Source organism: Diadema antillarum, unplaced genomic scaffold (genome assembly GCF_040938485.1).
Source record: "Diadema antillarum isolate AM-2024a unplaced genomic scaffold, OU_Dant_1.0 scf00000043, whole genome shotgun sequence".
Lineage (NCBI taxonomy): Eukaryota > Metazoa > Echinodermata > Echinoidea > Diadematoida > Diadematidae > Diadema > Diadema antillarum.
This window is the reverse complement of record NW_027270932.1, coordinates 1089833-1116000: the sequence shown is the minus strand read 5'-3', so window position 1 is coordinate 1116000 and position 26168 is coordinate 1089833. Positions and strand designations below refer to the sequence as shown.

Sequence of the window (26168 nt, the reverse complement as noted above, 5' to 3'; positions counted from 1 at the left end):
GGAAATTTTTCACGATGTTAATTTTTTTTTTTTTTTGACACATTTTGTGCAACCAGAAAGCTATCATAGTGCTAACTTGGAATCGAGGGTACTACCTATTAAGATTACTGTTGTCTAATTTGCAAGATGTTTCTTTTCAGCACTTTATTCATCAACTCTCAGTTACTTATGAAAATGTATTGCTACCTGTAATCCGCTATTTGATTGCTAGCCTTGCAATATCATCCATCTTGTTCTCATCTTCTTTAAACAGGGTCCCTATGATGTCATCCTCTTGCCTGGCGGCGGTCCGGGATCCCAGAATTTGTGCGAGGTACAGCCTGAAACGGAGACCATCTCTCTGTTACCAGCATGTATTGCAAATGTTTACTAACATGTCTATTCATGTACAATGTAGATATGTATTCATGCCTGCGCAAATAAAAGACCTTTTCATGAAGATAAGAGTAGGAAAATGCATGACCACACAGAGTGGTTGGCAAAAGCTCACCTATTTTGTTGTCTTGAAGAATCATGTAAAGATATGCCTTGAAAATGCAGATGATATTTGTCATCGGATCAATGCTAGAATGAAAGAAGGGGAAGTGTTAGGCCTTTACTCCATTAGGACTCCATTAGGACCTGGAGTAAGTTTGCTGCATAGATTATCAGCTTATCCTCATCTATACAAAGTCTCAAAAAAAGAAAAAATAGCCAATTTGAGACAGAAACATTAATATGATCTTCTTACATGTGCTGCCACTATAAGCATTATCATTTGTTAGTGAAGGGATTTTGATGCTTTGGCAGCTACAGCAAATAATTCTAGTCAGATAAACAGCAGAAAACTTCATATTAAGAAAGAACAGGTTTTTTTTACTCTATCTTTTACAATACATAAAGATGAATAGTAATATATTACAAAATAGAGCACCAAACCACAAAAAAAGTTTTTGTTGTTGTTGCTTTACTTTATGGGTGTATATTGGGGAGATATCTGCTCTTGTTTTTGTCATACACTGTGCTGCGTAGAGTGGGCAATGTTTGTCATGATTCTCCAATAGTGCCCGCAATGCAATCAATACATGATGTATGTTGGTTATTATGGCATGCTTCTGATGCATAATATTAGCTAAAGACAAACACTCAAAAATCCAGTCTGGTTTGTCCATGTATGTAGCACAGTGATCAAAGGTTGATTTGGCTTCTCTGAGGGTGCATATATTTAAAAAATTTTCGGAGGCAGAATCACAACCCTAAATGCTTTTGAACCATTTTCAGGCAATAGGAAAATGCCACCAACTTTTCAAACATGTTTAGAAACACTGATTTGAAAAGCTATTCAAAGGGCGATTTGAAATGCGTTTAAGACCACGATCGCCTTTTTGCAAGTAGATAAACAATGCCATTTTTTGAAACGCGTTTATATCTCCGAGCTACCAAGGCCAACTTCCAGTGTACGTGCTGTCAGTTACAAAAAAGCATGCGCTTCAGTTGAGCTCTACTTCTTGGGTCGAACGCTGCAAAGTAGCTCCGCAGTGACAACACTCAAATCGCGATTATGATGTTTAGATAAGTACGGCACCCCATGAATGGCATTTCAAATCACCTTTGTAAATGCCATTCAAACACATTTTGGAACATCATTCTTTCTCTCGAGTGATAGATAAACACAGCCACAGAGTTGAATATTCGTGTGCCTTCCCCTCCCCCCCCCCCCCCACCCCCCTGGCCATGTGCAACCAACACATCATTAACCCTATTCTAACTGGGCTATTTGAGACCAAGTTTTTACTGGGGGGCGGGTCAATTTGACCCCCCCTTCAGATCTCGGCCGCCGATCGCGTGATCGCGACAAAATTTTGCCTGTACATAGAGCCGGATGTCAACTACAAGATTATATGTTTATGCAATAGAAAAAATTTGATTTTATATTTTTTGATAAATTAATTATGCAAATTTACGCATGAAATCATATTTTCACCTATAACTCCATTAAAAAGATTGAAGGATTGCTAAATTTTTGTGTCAGAGTTCCTCAAGACATATCAAACAATTTTCGTATAAAAAAATAGTGCAATCGAAATCAGTTTCTTTTGTTTTGTATTGTTTTGTTAATCATTTCTTATGTTTGTTTGTTTTTTTCGACCTTTGTTTTCTATTGTTTTTTTGCCAAAATTTGTTGTAGGCACTTTTCCAAGCTGATCTACATTAGAATTGATTAATTTCAATGGTTAAAAGTTGAAATAATCTAATTTATATCAATTAAAAAAAAAAAAAAATTGTATTGGATTTGCACACAAAATCATGAATTTGAGCTGTTTTTGGGTTGACATGCATATGCAAAACATTGCGTAACTTCAGAACGGGGTACCCGGACATTGCAAATTTGGTCTCAAAATATGCGGGAGACTTCAATAAAAAAAGTCATAAAAACCCCCGCGGCAAAATCTTTGCGCGTTATGGAATCGTGGCGCGAAATGTCGAGGGGGGGGGGGGTCAATTTGACCCCCCCCCCCCAGTTAGAATAGGGTTATGTGTTTGTATCCACTCTGCATCTCTTTTATCATCTCTTCTCTTCCCTCCTCCACAGTCTAAGAAAGTTGGAGAGCTCCTCAAGGCGCAGGAAGAGGCGGGTCGCCTCATCGCCGCCATTTGTGCAGGTAGGCTACAGTAGTGTACCATGTCTATCCAGCAAGTGAGTGTGATTTGCAGACTGCCCTCTACAGGGCAGTTGAAGGAAGGAGCTTCTTTGTCAACTCTCTGTAAATCTATATTGCCTTCAGTACATTGTGTGAAGATGTGCATACGCTTGTAATGATGATAATTGTGGAAGGAAAAAAGAATATAGCAATGATGATGACTTTTAAGAAAGGCATAATTAAAGATGATACTGGTTTCATTTCCACTATAAGCATCATACTTTTGACTTTTGAAATCAGTTTTTGTAAGGTAAAGTGTTAAAGATAATCCTTCACAATATGCTAATTTCCAATACTTTGAAGCTGTGCTCATTAAGTTTGTATGTGAAATGGCTTTAAAGGCATGTGTAAAGCTTTAAAGCTTTACAAACCTGTTTGTAACATTACTTTCTTTTTTTAATATACATGTATCACAGCACCAACAGCTCTGTTGGCTCACAATGTTGGGGTCAAGAAGACGATCACCTCCCACCCGGGTGTCAAGGAAAAGCTGGAAAAAAGTGGTAAGATTGTGACTCACCACTATGCAAAAGAACCTCATTCAAAAATCGCTTGGTGTGATTCCCAGAATGAGAGTCAGTCGCGCTTGTTACCCCTTATTACTCCCTAAAAACGCCTGAAACGGCCCGTCTGCTTTTTTATAGTTTTATGCTTTACCATTTTTATTGTTTTCATATAGAATATATAATTATGTAATATGAAAGAGGTCAGAGGTCAACAAAAGTATACAGGTCAGAATTACTTCTGTGATAACCATTCTCTTGGTAAAGTCTTAATAGGCTTTCAAATAAACAGAACATATAATATACAAAAATAAAGTTGCAGTGAGCTATTTGACATAATTTACAACATTGCCGAAATGAGAGTAATATTACTGTACCTTCTACAGAACTATAGGCAATCATGTACGGAATCCTCAATGGCTAAAGGGTTTATCATTAGACCTGCTAACTCGCTTGTTTAAAGTTTCATGGTACTCTCAGCTATGAGATGAAGCATAACTCATCAAAATGGAATATGCCTGACTGTAATCAGTGACAGAAAAATCGTAATGCTGGGAATGTTGCTTTTGAGAAAAAGAGGATGTTAAGTTATTGATGTAGTATTTAAAGGGCAAGTTCACCTTCGTAGACGTGTGGGTTGAGTGAATGCAGCAATATTAGTAGAACACATCAGTGAAAGTTTGAGCAAAATCTGACAATCCGTTAAAAAGTTATGAATTTTTGAAGTTTCTGCTCAGTCACGGCTGGATGAAAAGACTACCATAGCTTGTGATGTCACATGAGTACAATGATATAAAGAAAGAATAAAGAAAATTCAACATATTTCCATTTTTCTCGCATAACAAAAGAACACTTGACTTCTCTCTTTCAGAAGGCAGGAAGAATAATATTACCCTTAAAGGGATGGTACAGTATTGGTGGAGATGAGAATTGGACTTTTAACTTTTTGCGAGATACCAAGAAAACACTTATGATATAGCACAGAGCATACCATTTTAAGAGGAATTCAAAGTTTGTTTGATGAAAATCGGGTTTGGAATAACTGAAACATCCAAAAACAAAGTAACACAAAGCAATCGTAATAAAATGTGGGTCCCACACTTTTTAGAATCGCTCTTTTTTGGATATCTCAGCCATTTCAAAACCAGTTTTCATCAAATAAACGTTGAATTCCTCATAGAATTACTTGCTCTTTCATATTTCATAAAGAGGTCTCTCATTATCTCACCTAAAAATGTTAGTAACCTGACATTAGGTCTCAACCAAAACTGTACGTTCCCTTTAACATACGTCAGTAGCAAGTCGAAGAAATGTGCACTTTATTAAAAAAGTAAAGTTTTTTGAAATTCTTATACAGTCGTACACATGTGACATCATATACTGTAGTAGTCTTCTCTTCCAGCAGTGACTGCGCAGATACTTGAAATATTCGTAACTTTTTAACGGATTGTCCAATTTTCCTCAAACTTTCATTGATGTGTTCTACTAATATTGCTGCATTCTCTCAATCCTTATGTATATGAAGGTGGACTTGTCCTTTAAGACCTGTTTTATAGCATGAAGATTAATGGAGTGGGAAGAGTGGCCTCATTCACTTTGATGATCCCCATAATGAATTGTATACGGCTTTATAACTGATCTCTATGTAAGTACATTGTACACCAAGCTGTAGAATCACAACTGGAGTTGACCATTATTGAATCTTGCACTTCAATGAAAATATTCGCTGACCAGTGCTATTCATAGTTTTTGTACGTACCCCGGTGAGCAGCGAATGATTTCGGCCACCCATGAATCCCAACGCTATCGGATCTTTAAAGTGCTCTTTAAACTCAATGTCTGTTATGGGCACACAGAATAAGGATTTCAAACACCACTGACGTCACCACAAAAGAGATAATCAGTTTAGATCTAAAGTAAAATTTGACATAACCATTTAGTATATTCCAGTTATGTTTTTTTTTTTATTTCAAAGCAGCTATTCTATTCCCAACTGTTTCAGAGCTTCCGAGGTTCTGAACCCCGACTGCAGAATGTAGACACTTGCCGCTCGTGATATGCGAATGATAAGAGTTTCATTCATACTTTTATGTTTCCCCCTTCTCGTCTCTCTTCACTTCACAAGGTCTCTTCACCTACAAGGAGGATCGCGTCGTCCGGGACGGCAAGCTGATCACGAGCCGCGGTCCCGGCACGGCGTTCGAGTTTGCCCTGGCCATCGTAGAGCAGGTCAAAGGTCAGGCGACGGTGGAGAAGATCATACCGCCCATGCTGCTCCAAGTCTGAAGGGAGGTCAGTGGAGAATAGTGCTGACGTTGCTTGGCTCATGCAAGGTATCAAACTAATCATGAATACCCTAAAAGTGGAAATTGTTGCAGTGTGGAAATTTTTGCGCATTTTGCGCAACCAGAAACTAGCGCGAATATAGAAGCACGGGAATATCTTTGCTTGCCGTATATATTCCAGTACTTGATGTCTTGATTCTGTGGAATTAAAAACATGTGAAACTCATCTTACCCGGCCGAGTGCGAAAAATTAGTCTCGTGGAGATATCCACTTTAACAGTATGGGATAATTATGTTTGCCACATACATTTGTACAATATGGCATGTTAGAGGATCTTTGGCAGATGCATCAAAAATAGTACAAATGCATCGGTGCCATTTTGTAGTTACATAAAAAGAAAACCCAATAACAGCGACCAAGGTATTGCATCTGTTATCAGAGACTCCAACTCTCCCGTTCTCGACGGGAGATCTCCCGCCGAAAACCCATTTTTGCAAAATCTCCCGTTCTCCCGGTTGAGATTTAATTTCTCCCGCCCTGGCTCTGTGTCTCCCGTTGGAAAGGATTTCCTACTTATTGCTATCGTATGTTGAAAAAGTAAGCCTTAGATAGCACCAGAGAACATCTAGAACCCTAGGAAATTCGCGTTTCGCACACATCAACTTGGATTCTCCCATTTGCTAGGGGTTTAAAGCGGGAGAATCTCCAGATCAGAAGGTGCTTTGGGTTGGAGTCTCTGTGTTATAAAGATTTTTTTTTTTTAAGTCATAGGCAGAGACTCTAACCCCAGGTAAATCTGTAACGGAAAATTCTCCCGCATGGACCTCCAAGCAATCTGGAGACTGATTGCATGCACATTATGCCCTACGTGCACAGAGTCTTATTTGCACATCACTAGCGGCAAGTGTCTACTTTCTGCGGTCAGGGTTCAGAGCCTCGGAAGCTCTAGGGGGTTAAAGATGCTCCCTGGTGCAATCTTAGCCTAATTTTTCAACCTATGTGACAAACCTACAGTTAGGCACATGAGAAAATTATATTTTAAGTGGAAGAAAATATATATTATGTGGGAGACATACAGCTAGAGCAGGAGAAATTCAAGCTCAAGAGGGAGAGCGGGAGATTCTTTCAAAATGGCCTCAGAGTGGGAGATCTCCCACCAAAAGTGGGAGGGTTGGAGTCTCTGTGATAGGAAAATGATATTGTTAGAATTTGTGGAATTAGAGCAATATTTTCAACTGATAACTCTATGGTGACTGTCATGTGAATCTCTGAATAATTTTACAATAAGGAGCGGTTGCTACATAAAATATTTTGCTGAATGTACATGTAAATCTCTAAGATAAAAGGAAATATATCTGTGGAATCTTGCATGATACAATGTATATAGGTGCATTTTATATATTTTTGTTTGGAAAGGTTTTCCTTACTCCTAAAACTGTCTCTCAACTGTATATTAGTTTTGTATTTCAGTATTGTTTACTGACGTAGATGTTTTTTATCGGTCTGAAGTGCGAGACTTTTCCTGTATGGATTAAGAATAAAAAGAAAGTAAGAGCCTATTTCCCTGTACCATCTCCATGTTTTTTCATTCTTTTTTATCCCTCTATGCAGACTTGAGTGTCGATACTTCATGTTGGTGACGGGACATATGAGCTGCATGTACAATCACTGGCATCCTGTCTGTTACCATGGAAACATCTTCCAAAGTGTTCTCCGGAGTGGCAAGACACACAGGTGTGCCCGTTATAATGAAGGGATGGAAATTTTATCAACGATGGATTTCTTTTGGGGGATTCAATCTCTGCTAGATCTTAGCATCCAAGCAGAGATTCACTTTTGCTGATAAACCTAAAGAGAAATCCTTCATTGTTTCTTGAAAAATTTATCCAGAACTACATTATTTTTTCTGAGTATTGTGTGCATATATGGAAAGTTTAAAACTTTCAGCTTGCCACCCTGTCCATGGAATGGAGTATTTAAGGTGTTGAGTGAAATATATCCCTGAAGAGATTAGTCGCAAAAGATTGGCTAATCTTTATTTTTCTTCTTTGGTGTGTTAACAACCATATTTATGTGGTGACAAGTCTATGAGCAGCGTGTAAAGATTTTATGTTGCTAAGTGCTCTGAGCACAGTAATGTGGTTTAAAAAAAAAAATGCTACATTAAGAAACAAACAAACAAACAGATATCAGTATTATCATAATTTGCACCATATTGAATCAATGGTTTTCATCAGTTTGAAGAAGCAGATGCCATGCTCTGCCAGGCTACACAGAAGAATATAAAAAAACTAGAAATTTCACCATCTCAATCAATGTTTGTTTGTTTGTTTTCTGTTTTTATTGAATTTCTTGGCTGAATCACACTGCCAGGAGACCACCAGAAATCATTGGTAAATCTTGAAAATTTATTAAGTGGCATGTGTAGCAGCTTTTTCCTTTTTTATGCCTCCGCCACGAAGTGGTGCCGGAGGCATTATGTTTTCGGGTTGTCCGTCCGTCCGTCCGTCCGTCCGTCCTTCCGTCCGTCCGTCTTTCCGTCCGTCCGTAATGAATTTTGTGGACAAGGTAACTATCAAAAGCTGTTGAGGTATCCTAATGAAACTTGGCATGTATGTGTATTAGGGGGTGAAGCTGTGCCTATCAACTTTTGGGTGCACGTGCTCAAGGTCAAAGGTCAAAAGGTCAAGGTCAAATACATAAAATTTCACTATTTCCACCATATCTATGCAATGCCTGAAGATATTTTCTTGAAACTTAGTGTATACATGTATTACCCAATTTAGATTCTCTGGTGAAAGTTTGGGTCATGAGGTCAAAGGTCAAAGGTCAAAAGGTCAAGTAAAAGTATTAAAACTTCTTTTTTTTCTCTGTAAATTGAAAAATTGTTCAAGGTATCTTCATGGAACATAGTATATATACATGTACTGACTGGCAGTGATTATCTAGAGAATGTAGGGTTCATGGGGTCAAAGGTCAGGGGTCAAAGGTCAAGTGCAACACTTCAAAATTTTACTATTTCCCTCATGTTCATGCAATGCCAGCAGGATTAATTTTTTTTTTTTTTTTTTTACACTTGGTGTATGCATGTGTAACCTTTAGAAATTCTCTGGAGAGTTTTTTTTTCTTTTTCTTTTTTATTGCCTCAAAGGTCAAATGGTCAAAGATCAAGTGAAAGTGCTGAACTAACTTTTTCCTCCATATCTCGGAAGTGGCTCAATTTATCGTGAAACTTACTGCATATCTATGCATGTTCTACCTGAAAGTGATAATCTTATGAATTTTAGGGTCAAAGGCCAGATGAACATGGTAACAGTTTACTATTCAGTACAGAAATTGCACTTTTTCTCCATACCGGTACCATGAAAATTACTCAATGCATAAATGTATGAATGGGTCAAAGTCAAGTTAAAGTCCTTAAATCCCCAAATACATGCTCTCCTATTCATCCAATTAAACCAAGGTCAAGGAAGGTGAACATTCAACACATTTGTGACAAACTTGTCATTTCAATATTTTGCCAGTTTTGTGAAAATGTAATCACACATTGTCCACATGTACTATCTAGACCTATTAGGAGAATCATGCATTATGGCGGAGGCATACCAGTCGCCATAGCGACATTTCTAGTTTTAAAGTTAAAATGTCTTTTTCCTGTGGAGTCCTAAGTGTGCCAAGATAGAATATTCATATGAGGTGAATACAAATGGATCGGAGCATGTTTTATTTTGTGAAGATATTGCCTCCATGCTGAATTTAAGTAGGTAAAGTCATGAGATTGGCCTAATATGAAGACACCAATTTTTGTTGTGTGTTTGGAGATATTCAAAGTCAGCATTAGATCCATATTTAAGAAAGCAAATGAAAATATGTAACAATGGAAAAGAACAACTGGAAATGTTTATAGATGCAGCTGCCTTCATGTTAATGAGCATTAAGCATCCATTGACATGAATTCCATAAAACATTTTGTATGTGAAACACAGCTTACAAGATAGGACGCTGACAATATGTGACCTGCTACAACAAAACGATCACAAAGTCGTGGAGGACGATACCGGAATATGACATGGCATTATTTCCTTACTCTTCTGCTTTAATTTTATCTATAACAAGACTCATAAAAATATTGGTTTGCAGAGATATTGATGGTTTTATGAGGCCGTGTTGAGTGGTCTAGGAAATTGGCGTTTTGAGAAAATCGCCTTCAAAGTCTTCTTTCTGATGCAATTGTGATCAAGGGGACGTAAGACAGTTTTTACCTCTTGACAATGGAAGGTATGCTCCTAGCAACCTCAGTGATGTTCATTCAAGCTTAGTGCCAGTGGTTTGTACACCATCAATCAGTAACCAGGGTGCCACACACTGACCAATAAGATCACTCCCTCGTTGCTAGGGGCGGAGTCTATCTGTGGTGCTAAATCCAAATCTTCGACATATTTCGGTTCCGTTGAACGTCAGAAAATCATGGCCCAGAAAAACACTAATTTCTTGCATTTCCTTTTGATCGTTTAGCTTCGAAATTTCGGCAGATGATAGGTGGATGATTAGACTACAAAATTATGCCAAAAACAGAAATCTGATTGTTTCAACCAATTTTGATGATCTGACTTTTCAGGTTTCTCGGCTCAGCCATCAGTGACTTTAGGATCAGTTTGTTGTGGTGGGTCACATACGACAATTCTGTAGAGGAATCATCTCAGCCACATATATTACTTCTTGCTTCCTTTAATACTTCAGTGCATGAAATGAAGGAAATTGATTTTAGTATAGCTGTGCAATATTTGATGTTAGTAAGCCAGTTACATAGAAAGCTCATTGTGCATATTGGTATAGATAGGCACTTCACTCCTTTTCAAGGCAACATAGTAAATATGCTTGCTGAATGTAACAATTTATCAAGATCATCAAGCATGTTCAAACAAAGAATGAACTTGTGTAGACCAGGGGGTGTTTCATCAATTTAGTCAGTGCTGACAAGTTGTCAGTCTCTGACAATTTCAGCGAAATCCTTGGTTTTGATTGGCTGAAATGCTCTGGTCACTGACTGTTACTATGATTATTGTAAGAGACTGACAACTTGTCAGCGCTGACTAACTTGATGACCCCCCCCCCCCCCCCGAACAAAAAACAACAAGAACAAGTAAATGGATCCACTGTCATATTGTTTCTGTGCTAAAGGAAGCCTTCGTATCAAGTGACTCCTTGTAATTAAATATTCTTGACCATTCTATTATCCCGAGTTAGTTTTTGCAGTCAAATTGTAAACTTCTCCCCAGGTATTCTCAAGTATACTTACAGCTGGGGCGAACATGTGCTCTGTTACCTTCTACTCAATACAGCAGATATGCGTATGCCATGTTGACGACAAAGGGTGTACGTATTTAAATACTGGGAAGTCAATGGCTCCTATACTCTTGACCGCACGCTGACTACTCTGATGATACTTGTCATGGTCATCCAAGATGATGTAACCCCGCTACCCTCTTGAACATCACTTCTATCATGATGATTTCTGCCGGAAAATTAGTGACCGGCAACCCAAGTCAAACATTGCACCAGAAAATACAATCCAGAGTTCATCTCAACTTGATTGTGTTCGGATCTGTCTTTGAGACTCCGATCTTTCTGATGCAAGATTAATGTTCTGTAGGATAGATTTTCAAGTACTGAAAATGTTGCTCGCTTTTTTGTTGAACTTGTCAACACACTTGTATGAATTTGTTTTCTTGAGTAAATAGATATATCAATAAACAAATGAAATTAATGAATAAACATTCATGTACTTATCTTCATGTATTTGTTTGTTTATCAGTGTATTTATTTACATTTTTATCTATTTGAAGAGTTCGATCACAAACAAGTTAATTCCATTCTTATAAAAAAAAACAATTAAAACTGCTGAAAATGCAAAGAAAATAATGAGAAAATATGGGATATTTTTTATCACAAACTGCAAGAATATTTCTTGTTGTGTTACTAGTACATGTTGGGTATCACTGAATAGGTTTTTATTTGCTTTATTTGATAATAGACTTGCTTACAAAATTTTTAAAATGGTGCTTAACTTGTTTTTTGATCAAACTATTTATTTATTTATTTATTTGTTTGTTTATTTATCTATTTATTTACTTATTTATTTATTCACATAGTATTTTTTTGTTTCCATTGTACACATGTGTTTGTTTGTTTTTTTATTTATTTGCTCACTATTAAACTTATGTAGGTATTCACTTTAAAGTTGCAAAGTTGTAGAGTTTCACTTATCTTTACCATGGAGCTACGACAGTTCTTGAGCAGTCAATATCAATATTCAAACGAGTGAGCTGATAGTGTCATCACTTCACAACTTGCCATACAATTTTTACACCAAAACTTGAAATTTACAGCTTTTTGTTTGACTTCAATTCTCGGTAGTGCCAATACCTAGGTGCCGTGTGCAGAGCAGCGTTTTAGATGCATTATGGGATAGCTCACGGGACAAGCCCTGTCTTTATCCAGAGGTACTTTTTGTTGAAGATTTCTTCACTTTCCATCATATGACCAGTGCATTGAAGCCTTGCAGTAATGAACCATGACTCTCGTGGCTGCAAATCAGTAAAACTTGGAAACTTTCAACTCTTTTAAGCTGAATTATAGCCTAGAAAAAAAGGGGGTAACTATGGAAGAGCAGACATATAACTCAATTGAATTGCATGGAAACTGCGACTCGCGTGAGACATCCAGAAGTGAACAAGGGCACCGAGGAATCCCACAGTGCATCTGTGACAGGGCTCTTCAGCGTGTGCAGAAATTTTCTGCACGTTGGTGATATCGAGAATTGTGCTGTAGTCTCAAATCTCGATGTGTCTGACTGATCATCATTTTGAAGGTAGTCAGCCAGGACTAACATTATAGCTTACACAATGTGCCGAAAATTTGAATTTTTGTCATTTTTGCGTACACAATCAAAGGAAAATTATGAGGGGATGACATCATTACATGTAGCTCTCACATTTCTGATTCATATCAACTGTAAGAGAACTGTTTTGCAGAAGTTAGTAAATCTTCAATTTTTTAACTTACCTGATTTTCATCTGATTTTTATCAAATCTTTGTCGTTTTGCTTATAAGATGGTACTCTTTCTTATTAGGCTTGCTTACATTGTACACATATATCTTGCCTGGGATTTCCCTTTAAACCTGTTGAGATCGAGTCCCGTGTGTACCTGGGCAGGTGTCTATGGGAAATGCGTGTTGTAGCAAAATCAGTCTGTCCTCAGTGGGTTAACGGGAATAGCACTATCCAGTGTAGTAGGCACTTTTGATGTGGCAAAATATGAGTAAGATGCCAACACAATCAACAGCAAAAATTAGACAATAACCCCACCTTCGCTTTAGTTTTAGAACAATAAAGTCATAATGAGCTCCATTTTGGAAGCCATATAAATTAGATATCTCATTTCCTTCATTTCCTGAACAGTACATGTTCGTTTCTTGTAATCACAAGCACACTTTGTAATTACAGAAACACTCTTTTTTCAACCTTCATACAGTAGGATTTCCAGACTGTCTCCAGAATTGCATTACGGATTGCAGCCATGAGCATAGTTTTCACTCCACAAGGGAGTAACTTTTTGTATATTTTCGTACTTCAGTGTTGCAGACATCAAATCACAAAAGTTTGTTGGTAATTAGCGTCGCGAGGACAACCCGTAGATGCGTGCGTGAAGAGATGACATATGGAATATCATTGGATTGACAAAAACCAGAGGTCACACCTTACGTCAGTCCGAAGCGGGAAGCCACACAAAATCACCTGATTATTCAACTCCCAGACACAGAATGAATCTCTACATTGATTATATCAAGGTACTGTACATGTGATACATGTACTAATAAAAGTTCTTAGAGATTAGGAGCCCTTGTTTTGCTTTCCTTTACTCTCTGATTTTTGCGTATTCCTTTAGGAAAGCATAGATCATGGTTTTAATCAAGCCACCTTTTGATTTTGTGAAAAACAGGAAACATACTCTGAGTGGATTTCCGCAATTTGTGTAACAGGTAATAAAAAGAAAAGAAGCACAATTTCTCTTTGGAAAAAAGAAAAAAAGATGGAGGATGTCTTATCAAAGCAGCTGTACACCTTATTAGGTAGACCATCTCAAAATGGCTTTTAAGGTATTATTTGCCATTTGCAGATGAAACAAAAACTCAGCTTTAGTGCTTCAAAATAGCTCTAAAATGTGAGTTCAATAGGGATAGAAACAGGCAATGTAAAATGTCGTTCAGTATAAAAGTATTGTTAAATATACATGATGCGAACAACGGTTATAATGAGTTATAATAAGTTTCTAGACTAATCCATCTACACTTATGGTTTGCTCAGAAAAATAATGATACAACTCTCCTTTGTTGTAGGCTTTATTGTGACATTTTTATGTGGTAAGATATTTTGTGATACAACTAAGATCCAAATGTGACAACTCAAAAATGATTAAATCACTGCTCCCAATGTAAAACAGTACCTTTAATATCATGCACAGATAAGTTGCCTTTGTGATTTCGTTTCATATTCAAAGAAAAAAAAGAATGAAAAAGAGAAAAAAATGCTTTCTTGCGCGCTGTCATCAATTCCAGAATCATTCAAAAGAGGAGATCCGTTTTGAAATGATTGATGTCAGTAGCTTTTCAATACTGTGTGAATGTGATATGAGAGTAGTATAATCATGTACTGTGTATTCAAGTATTTACTTATTTATGTATAGTATAAGAGCATTTATGCATTTTATATGATTTACAACAGGACCACAGAACCTGTGGCTAAAAAAAAACCCCAAACCCCCCCCCCTCCCAAAAAAAAAGAAAACACACACACACACACACACACTAAAGAGACAATCGGACATAAAATATATATATATATATATATATATATATAATTCTAAAATGGTAACAAAGCCAGTGAATCCCCGAGGATTCCTCCCTGAAATTCTTTTCATCAAAGCGGGAAGCTGAGTATGGATTCGACAGATAGAAATTTTGCTAGGTCACGTAAAGCAATGCAACCATGCAAGGGCACTGACATGAATTGGTAAAACATGCGGCTTACTTCAGTCAGCCATTATGAAAAAAAAAAATGAAAGCTACTACCTGTTCTTGTAAGATCTGCAAAAACCAGACTTGATCGCATGTGCTTTAACATCTTATACAACAAACACACATTTGTATAAAAAAAAACCCTTGCTATGCAATTTATAGTCAACTGCTCACTGTTGAATAGAGTGTCGCGGATTTCATGCACCATTGCACTTATGACTTGCATGTTCGCCACCAAAGCAAACCATAAATAAATGATATGTGTCCCATGACATTTACCATGCAAAGGAGACTTACCACCTTTTGTCTCTGAAATTTCCTCTGAGACTGTTGGACATGAAGCAAAATCTGTAATAGTGCCCTCTGTAGGTAGTACCAATCGGCATAATATGTGACCGTGCACCTCAAAACGAACATAAAGTCGCACACACTGATTTTGCGTGAGGACTGAAAATAAGTGAAATGGGTCAACCTAGCCGAACTTGACTTTTTCATATTTTCTGAAAGAGCGGGTCTTCTTTTACATTATGCTAAAATTTGGTATCATAAAATGGGCAGGAAAATGTGTTTTTTAGCAGTTTATCTAGAACATTTTTGGTAGAATAGTGTGATTAGATGTGTCTTTAGAATCCCTTTTTCATTTCTGAAAAACCTTGTCCACACTCTTCACTTTCAACTCTGATAAATTTTGAAAGGATAGTGCTACTGCTTTGAAAGTTGGCATTAATTATGGACAGAATGTGTTAATGAGGCGTGCTTAATTTCAGTCTAATCTGATAATCCCTTCATTGTTATTGATCTGGTGGTTTACTTCCTGCTTTTTGTCCCATTCATCGCACAGCCAGCATGGTTTGGTAAAGATTAAGCGCTTGAATAGACACTGTACTTCAGAGCCTCTTTTCTCAGTTCCAACTTTTCCTGAGTTTGTGCTTTCTTTCCAATATTTAGATAGGTTAGGAGAGTCCATTTGATTTGAGTTATACATCATTTTAAAGCTTAAAGTCTGCTCTTTCAGAACATGATCTTAACTAAAAATTCATGTCTGGCGACTTTTTGTTTGTTTTGAGATGCAGGGTCACATATCTCTGTTCTTGGTGCAGTTTGGCCCATTTGTCAGTAGAATTCATGCCATTGTGAGAGAAAGGCAAAGTTTTACGATGAAATTGCTTCCCTTTGAGTCATCCAAGTACATTCATGCTCTAAATCACCATTTATGCCTTTGCTCTTAGTGATAACTTCACCAAATGTAGGCTTTATAGGCATTAGGTTTAATTCCCTGCCATTAATGTACTAGTGTATTACAAAACTGCTTTTCCGGTGTAACAATCCATGACAATAGGGCCATTGTACTATAGTAGTGAGCCGGAAGATTATGTAATCCGCACATTCATTGACAGTCTGGAGCGGGAACGACATCGTCCTGCTGATCTGTAATTGAAGGAAAACCAGTGGATTTGTCAGTGTCGGAACAAAGCTCTTGTGATGAAGGTGTAGGATCACTTCAGAGCTTCCTATGCCTGTTACCTGTAGGTCATTGACCGGCCGCGGGAACACGATGTGTTTTTGACCAATCTACTCTGCCCCTGCATGTGGTCCCACTGACCCACACATGCACACATTGTCACTAAATTTTATCATTTGATGCGAAATCGGCCAGAATGAATCATGTCCTATCACAATCGGGTGATTGATGAGTTGATGTGACCTTCTAATAAGAGGGGAGGGTCAAAGTTTGCTAAACCATTGACCAAAAGCAGTATCTTTTATTTTATGTATGAATCAATGAGAGATTTGGGAAGGAATGACTTCATTTTCTGATTAAATAGCCATATACGCCTACAACCAATATCAACTCAAGGAAGTGTGTCATTTGACTATAAAACTCCACAGTTTTCTTACTCTATCTAAGATTGCAGTGAAACTGCTGCTCTGTGATTTTACCATTTTCTTTTCCAAAGAGATAACATTTCATGATGGACAGGCCATGTGATTGTAGTATGTGAAATGTACAATTGTACAAAATGATACATAAGGGTTTTGTTTTGAAACCACAGTGATTGGTATTACTCATGACAACATACTTTAGTAGTCAAATAATGTTTGATCCATGTGAGCAGTGGTATCCAATAAGAGGATAAGTTTGGCAAGCCTAAAGAAATAAAACAAACCAAATTATATGGTTTTGATCAGAATTTTTTTTCCTATGATAGCATATGAATGATTAGATTGTTCTTCGTGTTTTATCAGCAAGAACACAGAAATGTAAGCAATAAACAAAATAATGTAATGTCAAGCCCTGTTCACATTGTGATATTACTACCATCATTAGTTTGAGGGTAAATTGTCCTCAGGGTTTGATCTCCAGTCTGCCGATACAAATGATGTAAAATATGTTGACTTTGCTATGTAACAAATGCAAACCGAAGGAAACTGACTAGAATTGATATGATTTATTAATTTCTTAGCTCATTTTTCCACTTATAAATTATATTCATTTCTGGTCAGTTTCTTTCTGTCTGCATTTGTTACATACGGTACTCAAACAGCTGCATCACTTCGGTGATCCCTTGCATTTCAATCTCACATTGAATTATCCTTCGGGTTTATGTCAGGTTTAAGTGTATGCATGTGTGTCACACACATACACACTGCTATATAGCTTCTGACCATTCGAGCATTGAGAATTAAGGGTTTCTGGAATGAGCGCTGTAGCTTTCAAGGGTTTCTGGAACGAGCGCTGTAGCTTTCTACTATAGCTCAGTCTGTAGAGCACTGGGCTAGCAATCTGGAGGTCTTGGGTTCGAATCCTGATGGAATCCTATTTTCTTTGCTCATTTTTCTAATAATAGACTTTGGAATGCATCGGTAATATCACTTTTAATGCTTTGAAAAAAAAATCACCCAGACACAGGAGCATTAAGTGACTGCTTAATAGTGCAGAATAATATTTGCGGCAAGAAACTTTCGCATATTGGAGGCAGCAGTCTGTTTTGCAGCATGAAACTTTTGCAAATTGCCAACTCATTGAAACATTACGAGTACGGTATGTGCTGGATTGTGTTGACAAAGACTTTCGTGTGCATTTTACCCTTGGTGAATTGCAGCCCCTCACAAAATTCACACAAGTTTCTTGTCCACAAAAATTTCTGGTTTTACATACAGCACAGGTCAATATGACTTTGCAGAGGCAGATCAAGAAATTGAAACCTCACGTGGGTTGGCAGACAAGACACTAGACCAGCTCCTCAAGAAGATTTATGATTTCAGACAAAGCATTTCTTTTCATTTACACATGCCGACACAACGTGTACACAGTCACATGAATACACAACACACTTACAAACACACAAACACACACTTGCAACTGAAAGGTGATATGTATGTGAGAGCTCCGGTAAATCGAAAGTATTTGGTCGGGACTTTGTGGGGGAAGTTTGACCACATCCATATACTTTTCCTTCGAGGACCCTTGATTCTTGGGATCAAAACTTGAAGCCTTTCTTCCATATTGTTTCATACCTTTTGTGGATGTTAAGATCAGGTTTATATCATTTTATCTATCATTGCAGTGACATGGGTTAAGATTTGTGTCGGAACAGTGCAAAGACCTCATTACTGTGTGATTATGGGATGGGAGTATATTGTGATGTTGTCATTGACTATAATGGCTAGTCCATACTTGTAGGCAAGGGCAATAGTAATATGATATGGACTGGCCTTGAGGGGGATCAATACATCATTTATTGCCTAAAGTAGACTCATATTGCCTTCGTCTACGACTCGGGCAATACAGTTTTAGCGAGGGCAGTTAATGTTATACCCCCTCCCCCCAAGTAGCCCGTCCATATCATAACTATCTAAAACGAGCTTGAAAATATTGACAACTAGAGAATCACTCCGAGAGCGCAGACCTCCACCAAGCAGGTTTTTCCACCGCTGATCTTGTTCTTCCATTGAGATCAGTGATTTCCACTCATATGATATGTACGCTGAAAATAGCCCACTCTCCCAATATAGAAGCCTTTTGTTATGTCATCATCTTTCAGCTGTGCGGCGCCTCGCTCTTGATAGCAGCCGTAGCAGAATCTAGAGTACGCACTTTAGTGTACACATGCAAACCTCTAATACGCGCAGCTTGAACTCCCAAGTTCATCGAGCCTACTTGCCAAAATATTGAAAATCCTTCATAAAATCCATAAAGATGCCTGGATCACTACCAAAATTTATTCATCTGTTACTTAGTCGTCATTCTCAACCTTTCCTGTAAGTTTCATCCAAATCCGTTTTCAACTTTTTGAGTTATTTTGCACACAGACAAACGAACAAACAAACAAACAAACCACCGTCGATGAAAACATAATCTCCTCCCGTGGCGGAGGTAATTAATACATTTATATCTAATGTTTTAAAGCTCTCAGAGTTGACGCAATAGTACCGCCGCGCAAAATGCAGAATTTGCTTGCTTCCCTTCATGTATGCATGTCTACAGGTGCAGACGATTTCATGTACAAAAGCAATGGCAAATTGTTCGTAGAGCTATCACAAATATTAATGGCAGGGCCCTCGGGTAGAGGAGTGGCAACACTGAAGAGGTTACCCTGTATAAAAAGGAGACCTTATCACTATCATCATAATTATCATCATTATAGTTAATAATAATAATAATATTATTATTAATAATAATAATATTATTATTAATAATAATGATAATAATAATAATAATAATAATAATAATAATAATAATAATAATAATAATAATAATAATATTAATAATAATAATAATAATAATAATAATAATAATAATAATAATAATAATAAAAAGACGGGTGCGCGGTGCCGATGTGAGTTGAAGGTGTGCAGTGGAGTAAGAACGAAGGCGTCTGGTTGTTGAGGAAGTAGATATAGTCTGGAGGGAAACCATTATTATTATTATTATTATTATTATTATTATTATATTGTTATTATTGTTATTATTATTATTATCATTATTATAATCTTTATTATTTTTATTGTTATCATTATTATGATCATCAGCATTATTACCTCTTCCAAGGAAGGAGGTTATATCCATGTATATGGGTATATGGGTATATGGGTATATGGTATCGTATATTGTAGGCCTACATCATTTTAATGCTTCATGTCTGATCATTCCCAATCTGCTCATAAGCAAAAATCATTGTCTGATGACTTCTTGTAGGTTTTGTGATACAGGTTCACGTGTAATGCATTTCAACCTGCATGAATATTGCCCTCTATGCATATTTAAAGTCTATGGCGTAGGTCTAACAAATAGAGTTTGGCTTTTACTCTGCAGTGTGACACAAGACAAAAATTTGGTTTTGTGGGTGTGTGTGTTTTTCACTTTCTTCCTTAATATGTTGTGAATTTTTTTGAAAGGACCTATGCAATACAAATGCATGGTGACTTGCATTGATTTATTCGGGGTCATCACTTGTGTAGTCAAAGAAATAAATATTAGCCATGTGATTAAGAATGTTGTTGCTATTTTTTCTTCAGATTGTGCCTGTGCACAAAAAAGGAAGCTTGCACGCCAAAATTTCTTGATATCTTTAAACCACTACTAAATTACTGTAATAATTAACAAAGGATGTTGTAGGGAAATATGCACGTTATGCCCAGTTTTGGGGGAAGATGTATTCCAATGTTCACACATGCATACACACAAGGAAATGCATGTCATGCATCCTCATGACAAATACGCAGATTATGTTAGACCAGTTGTGGCACTTAGTTTGTTCATACATGTATCACCAGCACTTTGGATGCACAGTTCTTTGAAAAGGGTATAATAAAAAGTTTATTTTGACCACAATCTCATTCCATGTGACCTGACCCAGTTCACTTCAAATAAAATTAATTTCATTCTCCTTTTTGAGGAAATGGAATTTCAATTGTGACAGATACATTACATGACCTCTTAAAATATTTCCTAGTGATCTTCTCAGAAACTGCTCTGATGTTGTTTTTTTTTTGTTCAATCTTGCGAGGAATGAGAAATTAGGGGAAAGAGGAATAAAGGGAAAAGAACTGAGAGATATGAGAAAGACTTACTGGTACATTTCATTTGCAAAGCTTTACCAAGTCTTAGCCTATGTCAGATGAGAATGCATGGTTCTGAAAGAGAGAGTGGGGGGGGGGGGGTGGGAAGGGAGCAATGCATGAATGAAGGGTATGAAATGAGAGCAATAAATGTGTGGAAACTTTCACCAAATGAGACCGTAACATTACTCATCCGTGGCTAGACTGTCACCTGACAGCTGCCATCTTTTAGCTGTGTGACTGGTCACATGACCTGCTGGGATCATTGTGACCTATAGCTTCTGTTAATCAGTTTCTTAATTGTCAGAACATGTAATTCCTACTTTGCCGGAAATGGAATGCAATGGTCACCTGACCGTAGCGGTCTTGACCATGTGAGTGATCATATGATCCCCTGTGATCATCAGGAATTCATGCTCATATCAGTGGCGTGTTGAAGTTGACATTGACATGAAATATGTCCTCTTTGGGCAAGTCAGGTGAGCACGATTATAGTCATTTATGGTTCGCATGTTATGCGTATATGCGTGTTGCATGACTGCAGATAGGTGTACGCACCAAATGAATTTGCTGTAGGGTACCTATGAATAGATGGTGATGATGATGATGACAACTAGTAATAATGACAATTGTACTAATTGAATGATTACTAGAACTTTTGCTTCTGGTGTGCATTGTGAAAATGTACTTGGATTTGAGTTTTAAGACACTTCCAGCCCCATTTCAAAGTGGAATATATAGATTTAATATACGAATCATTTTCCACAGTGCGACAAAAATACTGCAGGTAAACCTTCATAACCATGTGTACACGGTTTACCTCCTGTCCACTATTTAGGGGTGTGTACAATTTGTCATTCTGCTGGTGGGGGGGGGGGGGGGGGGGAGGAGAGTGGTAACATTGTGGAATGTGCTAGAACAATTAAGTAGATTGACAGTTCCAGGAGAACATGCTCTCATGCACTCAATACTTATTTATAACTGTTGATACAGTTCAGGTGTATACAGGGACATTTGACCTTGGTCATAACCTGAAGATAACACTGCCTCATCCAAAGATTCCCCCCCCCCCCCACACACACACACACACACCAAAGGAAGCACAACCAGATGCAACAATTCCAATGCTTATCTTAGATAACCCACCTGTTCTGTTGATTAGTTCAACATATCTTGGGTTCACCCAACAATGGGGCAAAACACTGAACCTTAACATTCAGTTTAACTGATGACATAGAGCAAAGTGAAAAATAAAAAAATCAGCACTAATATATATAAGCCAAAATCGCAGAACAGTACTGCAGGGGGGGGGGGGGGGGGGACTTTGGATTTATCAACACCTGAACAAATCTCATACCCATTTTATTCTATGAAGGACTTATAAATCATTCAGTATGATCCATGCCTATTTGAATTTAAAAAGTTTTGATCTTCTATCTAGAAAAAGAAACAAACAGATTACATACTTTTTCTTATGAATATTGTTCTTATCTTGGTATGGGTTATAAACTCACTTTATAACAGCTGAAGCAAGAATGCCTTAAAGTGGAGATTTTTTTAATTAATTGATTTATTATTATTAGAGAGATCAGGCAAGTCATTCAAGAGTTCCAAATATTGCAAGTTTTGGTTATAAATCCCATGTGCGCCCTCTGTAGATTGAACCCATACAAGAATTTGTAATGTCACAATATGACAACAGTATTGAATGACACCTGGAAACAATATTTCACAAGGATTTTTTTTTTTTGTCTGTACCCTATGACATTGTAAGGGTATTTGATGTAGCTCATCCAAAAGACATGGAAAAGCATATTTTCTGAACTTACAATTTCTCAGGTACAAGGTGAGAGACTACATGCTTTTCATTAAAAAGAATACAAATCTGTAAGATTCTTAATAGTGTATTAAACTTTCTCTGGATATGTTTGACTAATCTTTCTTCAACTTTCACTGATGGGTTTGACTATCTTTCTTTAACTTTCACTGATGTATTTGACTAATCTATCTTCAATGCTCACTGATGTATTTGACTAATCTATCTTCGATGTTCACTGATGTATTTGACTGATCTATCTTCAACTTTTACCAATGTGTTTGACTAATCTTTCTCCAACTTTCACCAATGTGTTTGACTACCTTGGTAATCTCTCTCCAACTTTTACTGATGTATTTGACTAATCTATTTTCAACTTTCACTGATGTGTTTGACTAATCTACAATCATTATATCTGTAGTCACTGAATCCAGAAATGTATAATGTAGCTATATGGGGAAAACCTTCCCTTTAAACTTTGATAGCCACCATCATCAGCAGGTCGGTAGCAAGGTCAGAGACATGTTGAGAGTGGGGTCATGAAAAGGTCAAGGGTCGATCTGAACTTGGACGCATGGTACGATATTTTAAAATGATTCACACCAACATACAGGGCAAATTCCTAGAACCATTATGAGAGAATTACATTTATGATATCCTTGTGAATTGTAATCTGTGTAATTGCTCTGACTCATAAATGAATGGGTGTTTCGGCAGGCATTTATCACTCTTCCACGACTGAATGCGATTGAACCCATCTAAAGTCCTGGGCTAATTCTTGCTGCAAAAGTCATCTGTGTGTTGGTCATCTGTTAATTGGCAGGCTCTCTAAGTTATCCAGTGTTGGAGAAAATAATGTTACCACCGATGGAATGCTTTCAATTCAGTTTCAGTTCAGTTTCAATGTATTTCATACTTTTCATGTTACATCAAGAATAATATTGTTGTTGTTGATTTAAAGAAAGAAAGAAGAAAGAGAGAGAAAATGGGGGCCCTATACAGAATAATAGCACAAATTTGTATACCTTGTCAATAATAAACACACAAAAGAAGAATACACAATATACTATGAAAACAAATAAAGACTATGTCAGTTTGAGAGAAATAGGGAAGTAAAATCATTTTGAATATGTTGCCAGTTTAGGAGTCAATTATGAATATAGCAATTAAGAGGCTTTTGATAATTTTGCTACTGCAACAATAAACAATCATGCATTAATTCCAAATATCTCAAATAAAACAGAAGCTTTTACTTTGCAATATTGAATACCAACAATGATTAGAACACAACATGACCAAGAAAGAGAATACAGCAGCCAACCACAAAAATTACATCTCTGAGATTTGGCGGGTTAAAGGGATGGTACAGTATTGGTGGAGATGGATATTTGGTTTCTAACTTTTCGGGACATACCAAGAAATCACTTATGAAATAGTACAGGCTGTACTATGCTAGAATAAATTCAAAGTTTATTTGATGAAAACATCAAAAAACAAAGTAACACAAAGTGATCATTATAAAAGGTGGGTCCCACCTTTTATTAGGATTGCTCTATTTTGGATATCTCAGCCATTTCAAAATGAATTTTCATTGAATAAACGTTGAATTCCTCTTGGAATTATATGTTCTTTAATATTTCATAAAAGGTTTCTCATTATCTTACACACAAAAAAAAATGTTAGAAACCTGAAGATCGGTCTCAACCAAAACTATATGATCCCTTTAAAGGAAAAATGGAGAAAAAAAGACGGGAACAGGAAATGCGGTTGAGGACATGAGAAAGTGTACTCACATCTGGTGTCTGCTTTGTCAGTGAACTTTTGGTATGAATATGACGGATATCAATTTCTTTTGTTGTTTCCTGTTCTGTGTGTGTGTGTGTGTGTGTGCGTTTTTCTCTCTTTGTCTCCAAGTCAGATTTAGTAATGGTGTGAATTGGGATCAGTATACCTGTGTTTACCAGTGCATTGACCTTTTGTAAGCTACCAATCCATTATTGCTATTGTGCTCAATTACTTCTTTACCTTTCAAACCTGTCTTTCAGTCTGTGGGTGTGTGTGACTGTGTATGTGTGTGCATGTGTAAACATGTGTGTGTGTGTCTACAAGTGTGCTTGTCTGTCTACAAGTGTGTGTGTATGTGTGTGTGTGGGATTGTCTCTATGGTCTTATTGTCTGAAGACAGCTGATCAGTTTTGCATTCAATGCATTGTTCTCAGCGGGGTGTTCTGTGGTGGAGGTGTGTCTGTGGCAAACAGTTAGATGAATCCATTGTTACCTCACAATTGTGACTCATATGTATGCATTTAGCAGACATACCAATGCATTTTGATTCATTGTTGTAATGGTACACATAAAAATATAGTCACACAAACACACACACACTTCATTCTTTGTGTGTGTGTCAGTGTGTATTATTTTTATCTATTTTATACCTACTATGACTTTTAGTTTCAAGTATGGTATCATAGGAGGTGTAGATAAGTTACAGAAAGTCTAACCCCCCTTTCAGACTAGAGACTTTTTCGTATGGATGTACGATGTATGGATATACAACGTATGGATATACAGTAGGACGTGTTTATGTGTCTGAATGTTCTTATATTGAAACGTCATATCAGTATAAGTCGTGTATCGAAACGATGATTTGAGTATCGTTTCAAATCATTATCCTATCTATACGACGTATATTCATGTCTGAATGCTCTCATATCCATACGTCGTATGAGTAGGCGGGGCTTATTCGCAGCGCGTGCCGAGCTCACGTATCCATGATGCGGACTTATAATGGACAGATTGATTGTGACGAAATAATGATCTGGCGCGAACTAGCGAACTACCGCATGAATCCAAGGCAGACTATAAACACTATGCACAAAGCCTGCGTAAATTACGGACTGTGCATGGAAGAGATTCACGTCTACTCAAGAAATATCGCTTGTGCGCTAGGTCTGAATGCTCCCATACGATTATCGTATAAAGGTGTGCTGTGTCTGAATGCTTTCATATCGAAATGTTGTATATCCATACGTCATATGAATATACGATAACTCGGTGTTTCTGAAAGCGCCATGAATTATTTCATTCTCTGTACATTATCTCTCTCTGATCATAAGCTTCTGGAAACAGCTGTGTTATCAAAAGGATATACGTATTCTTCTGGAAACCACTAATAGATGCAGGTTTGTGTTGTTTTGTTTTGGTGTTGTTGTTTTTTTAAAGCTGCAGTCATATATCCCGATTTATGTATTCATGATGTTAATATCTAAATAAAGAAAAAATAATAATGAACATCGTGATCTACTTCTATGAGGTGACCAGCTGGGGAATGAGAAGAATTTACACCAGTTTACATCTCTCAGGTTACATCTTTATGAATGATCTTTTACGTGACTTTTATCTAGAGTTGTTTGACACTCTTATCTTATCTTGCCATATCATATCTTATCTTGTCTTGTCTTATCTTATCACATGATAACAGGGAAAAAACATTCACTGAAAGTGAAGTAAGAGCTGATAGATTTTTGTTGTTGTTTTTCAATGCCCGGTCTTTATGCGTTTTATTTTCAAACTTTATTTGTGCTCTCATCATAAACTGTAAAACGAGGAATATTCGCGTGCATTTTAATTTCACGAATTTCGCGAGCGCCAAGATTCGCGAAATTAAAGTGCACACGAAATTTCTTATCTACACTATATGCATTGAACGCAAGTGGCAATTCGTGAAAATTTCTTGCCACG

The 26168-nt window shown here is 37.1% G+C and overlaps 1 protein-coding gene across 1 annotated transcript in view; it reads left to right on the top strand.

Moving 5' to 3' along the window:
• Positions 1-7909, top strand: part of LOC139713206 (Parkinson disease protein 7-like) — a 31300-nt gene extending 23391 nt beyond the window's left edge. The window contains exons 3-7 of the mRNA XM_071624957.1: positions 254-313; positions 2573-2642; positions 3098-3184; positions 5310-5476; positions 7082-7909. Coding sequence (XP_071481058.1) covers positions 254-313; positions 2573-2642; positions 3098-3184; positions 5310-5470 — 378 coding nt within the window. The 3' untranslated portion in view covers positions 5471-5476; positions 7082-7909. The remainder of the gene's footprint in view (positions 1-253; positions 314-2572; positions 2643-3097; positions 3185-5309; positions 5477-7081) is intronic.
• Positions 7910-26168: the final 18259 nt, after the last annotated feature.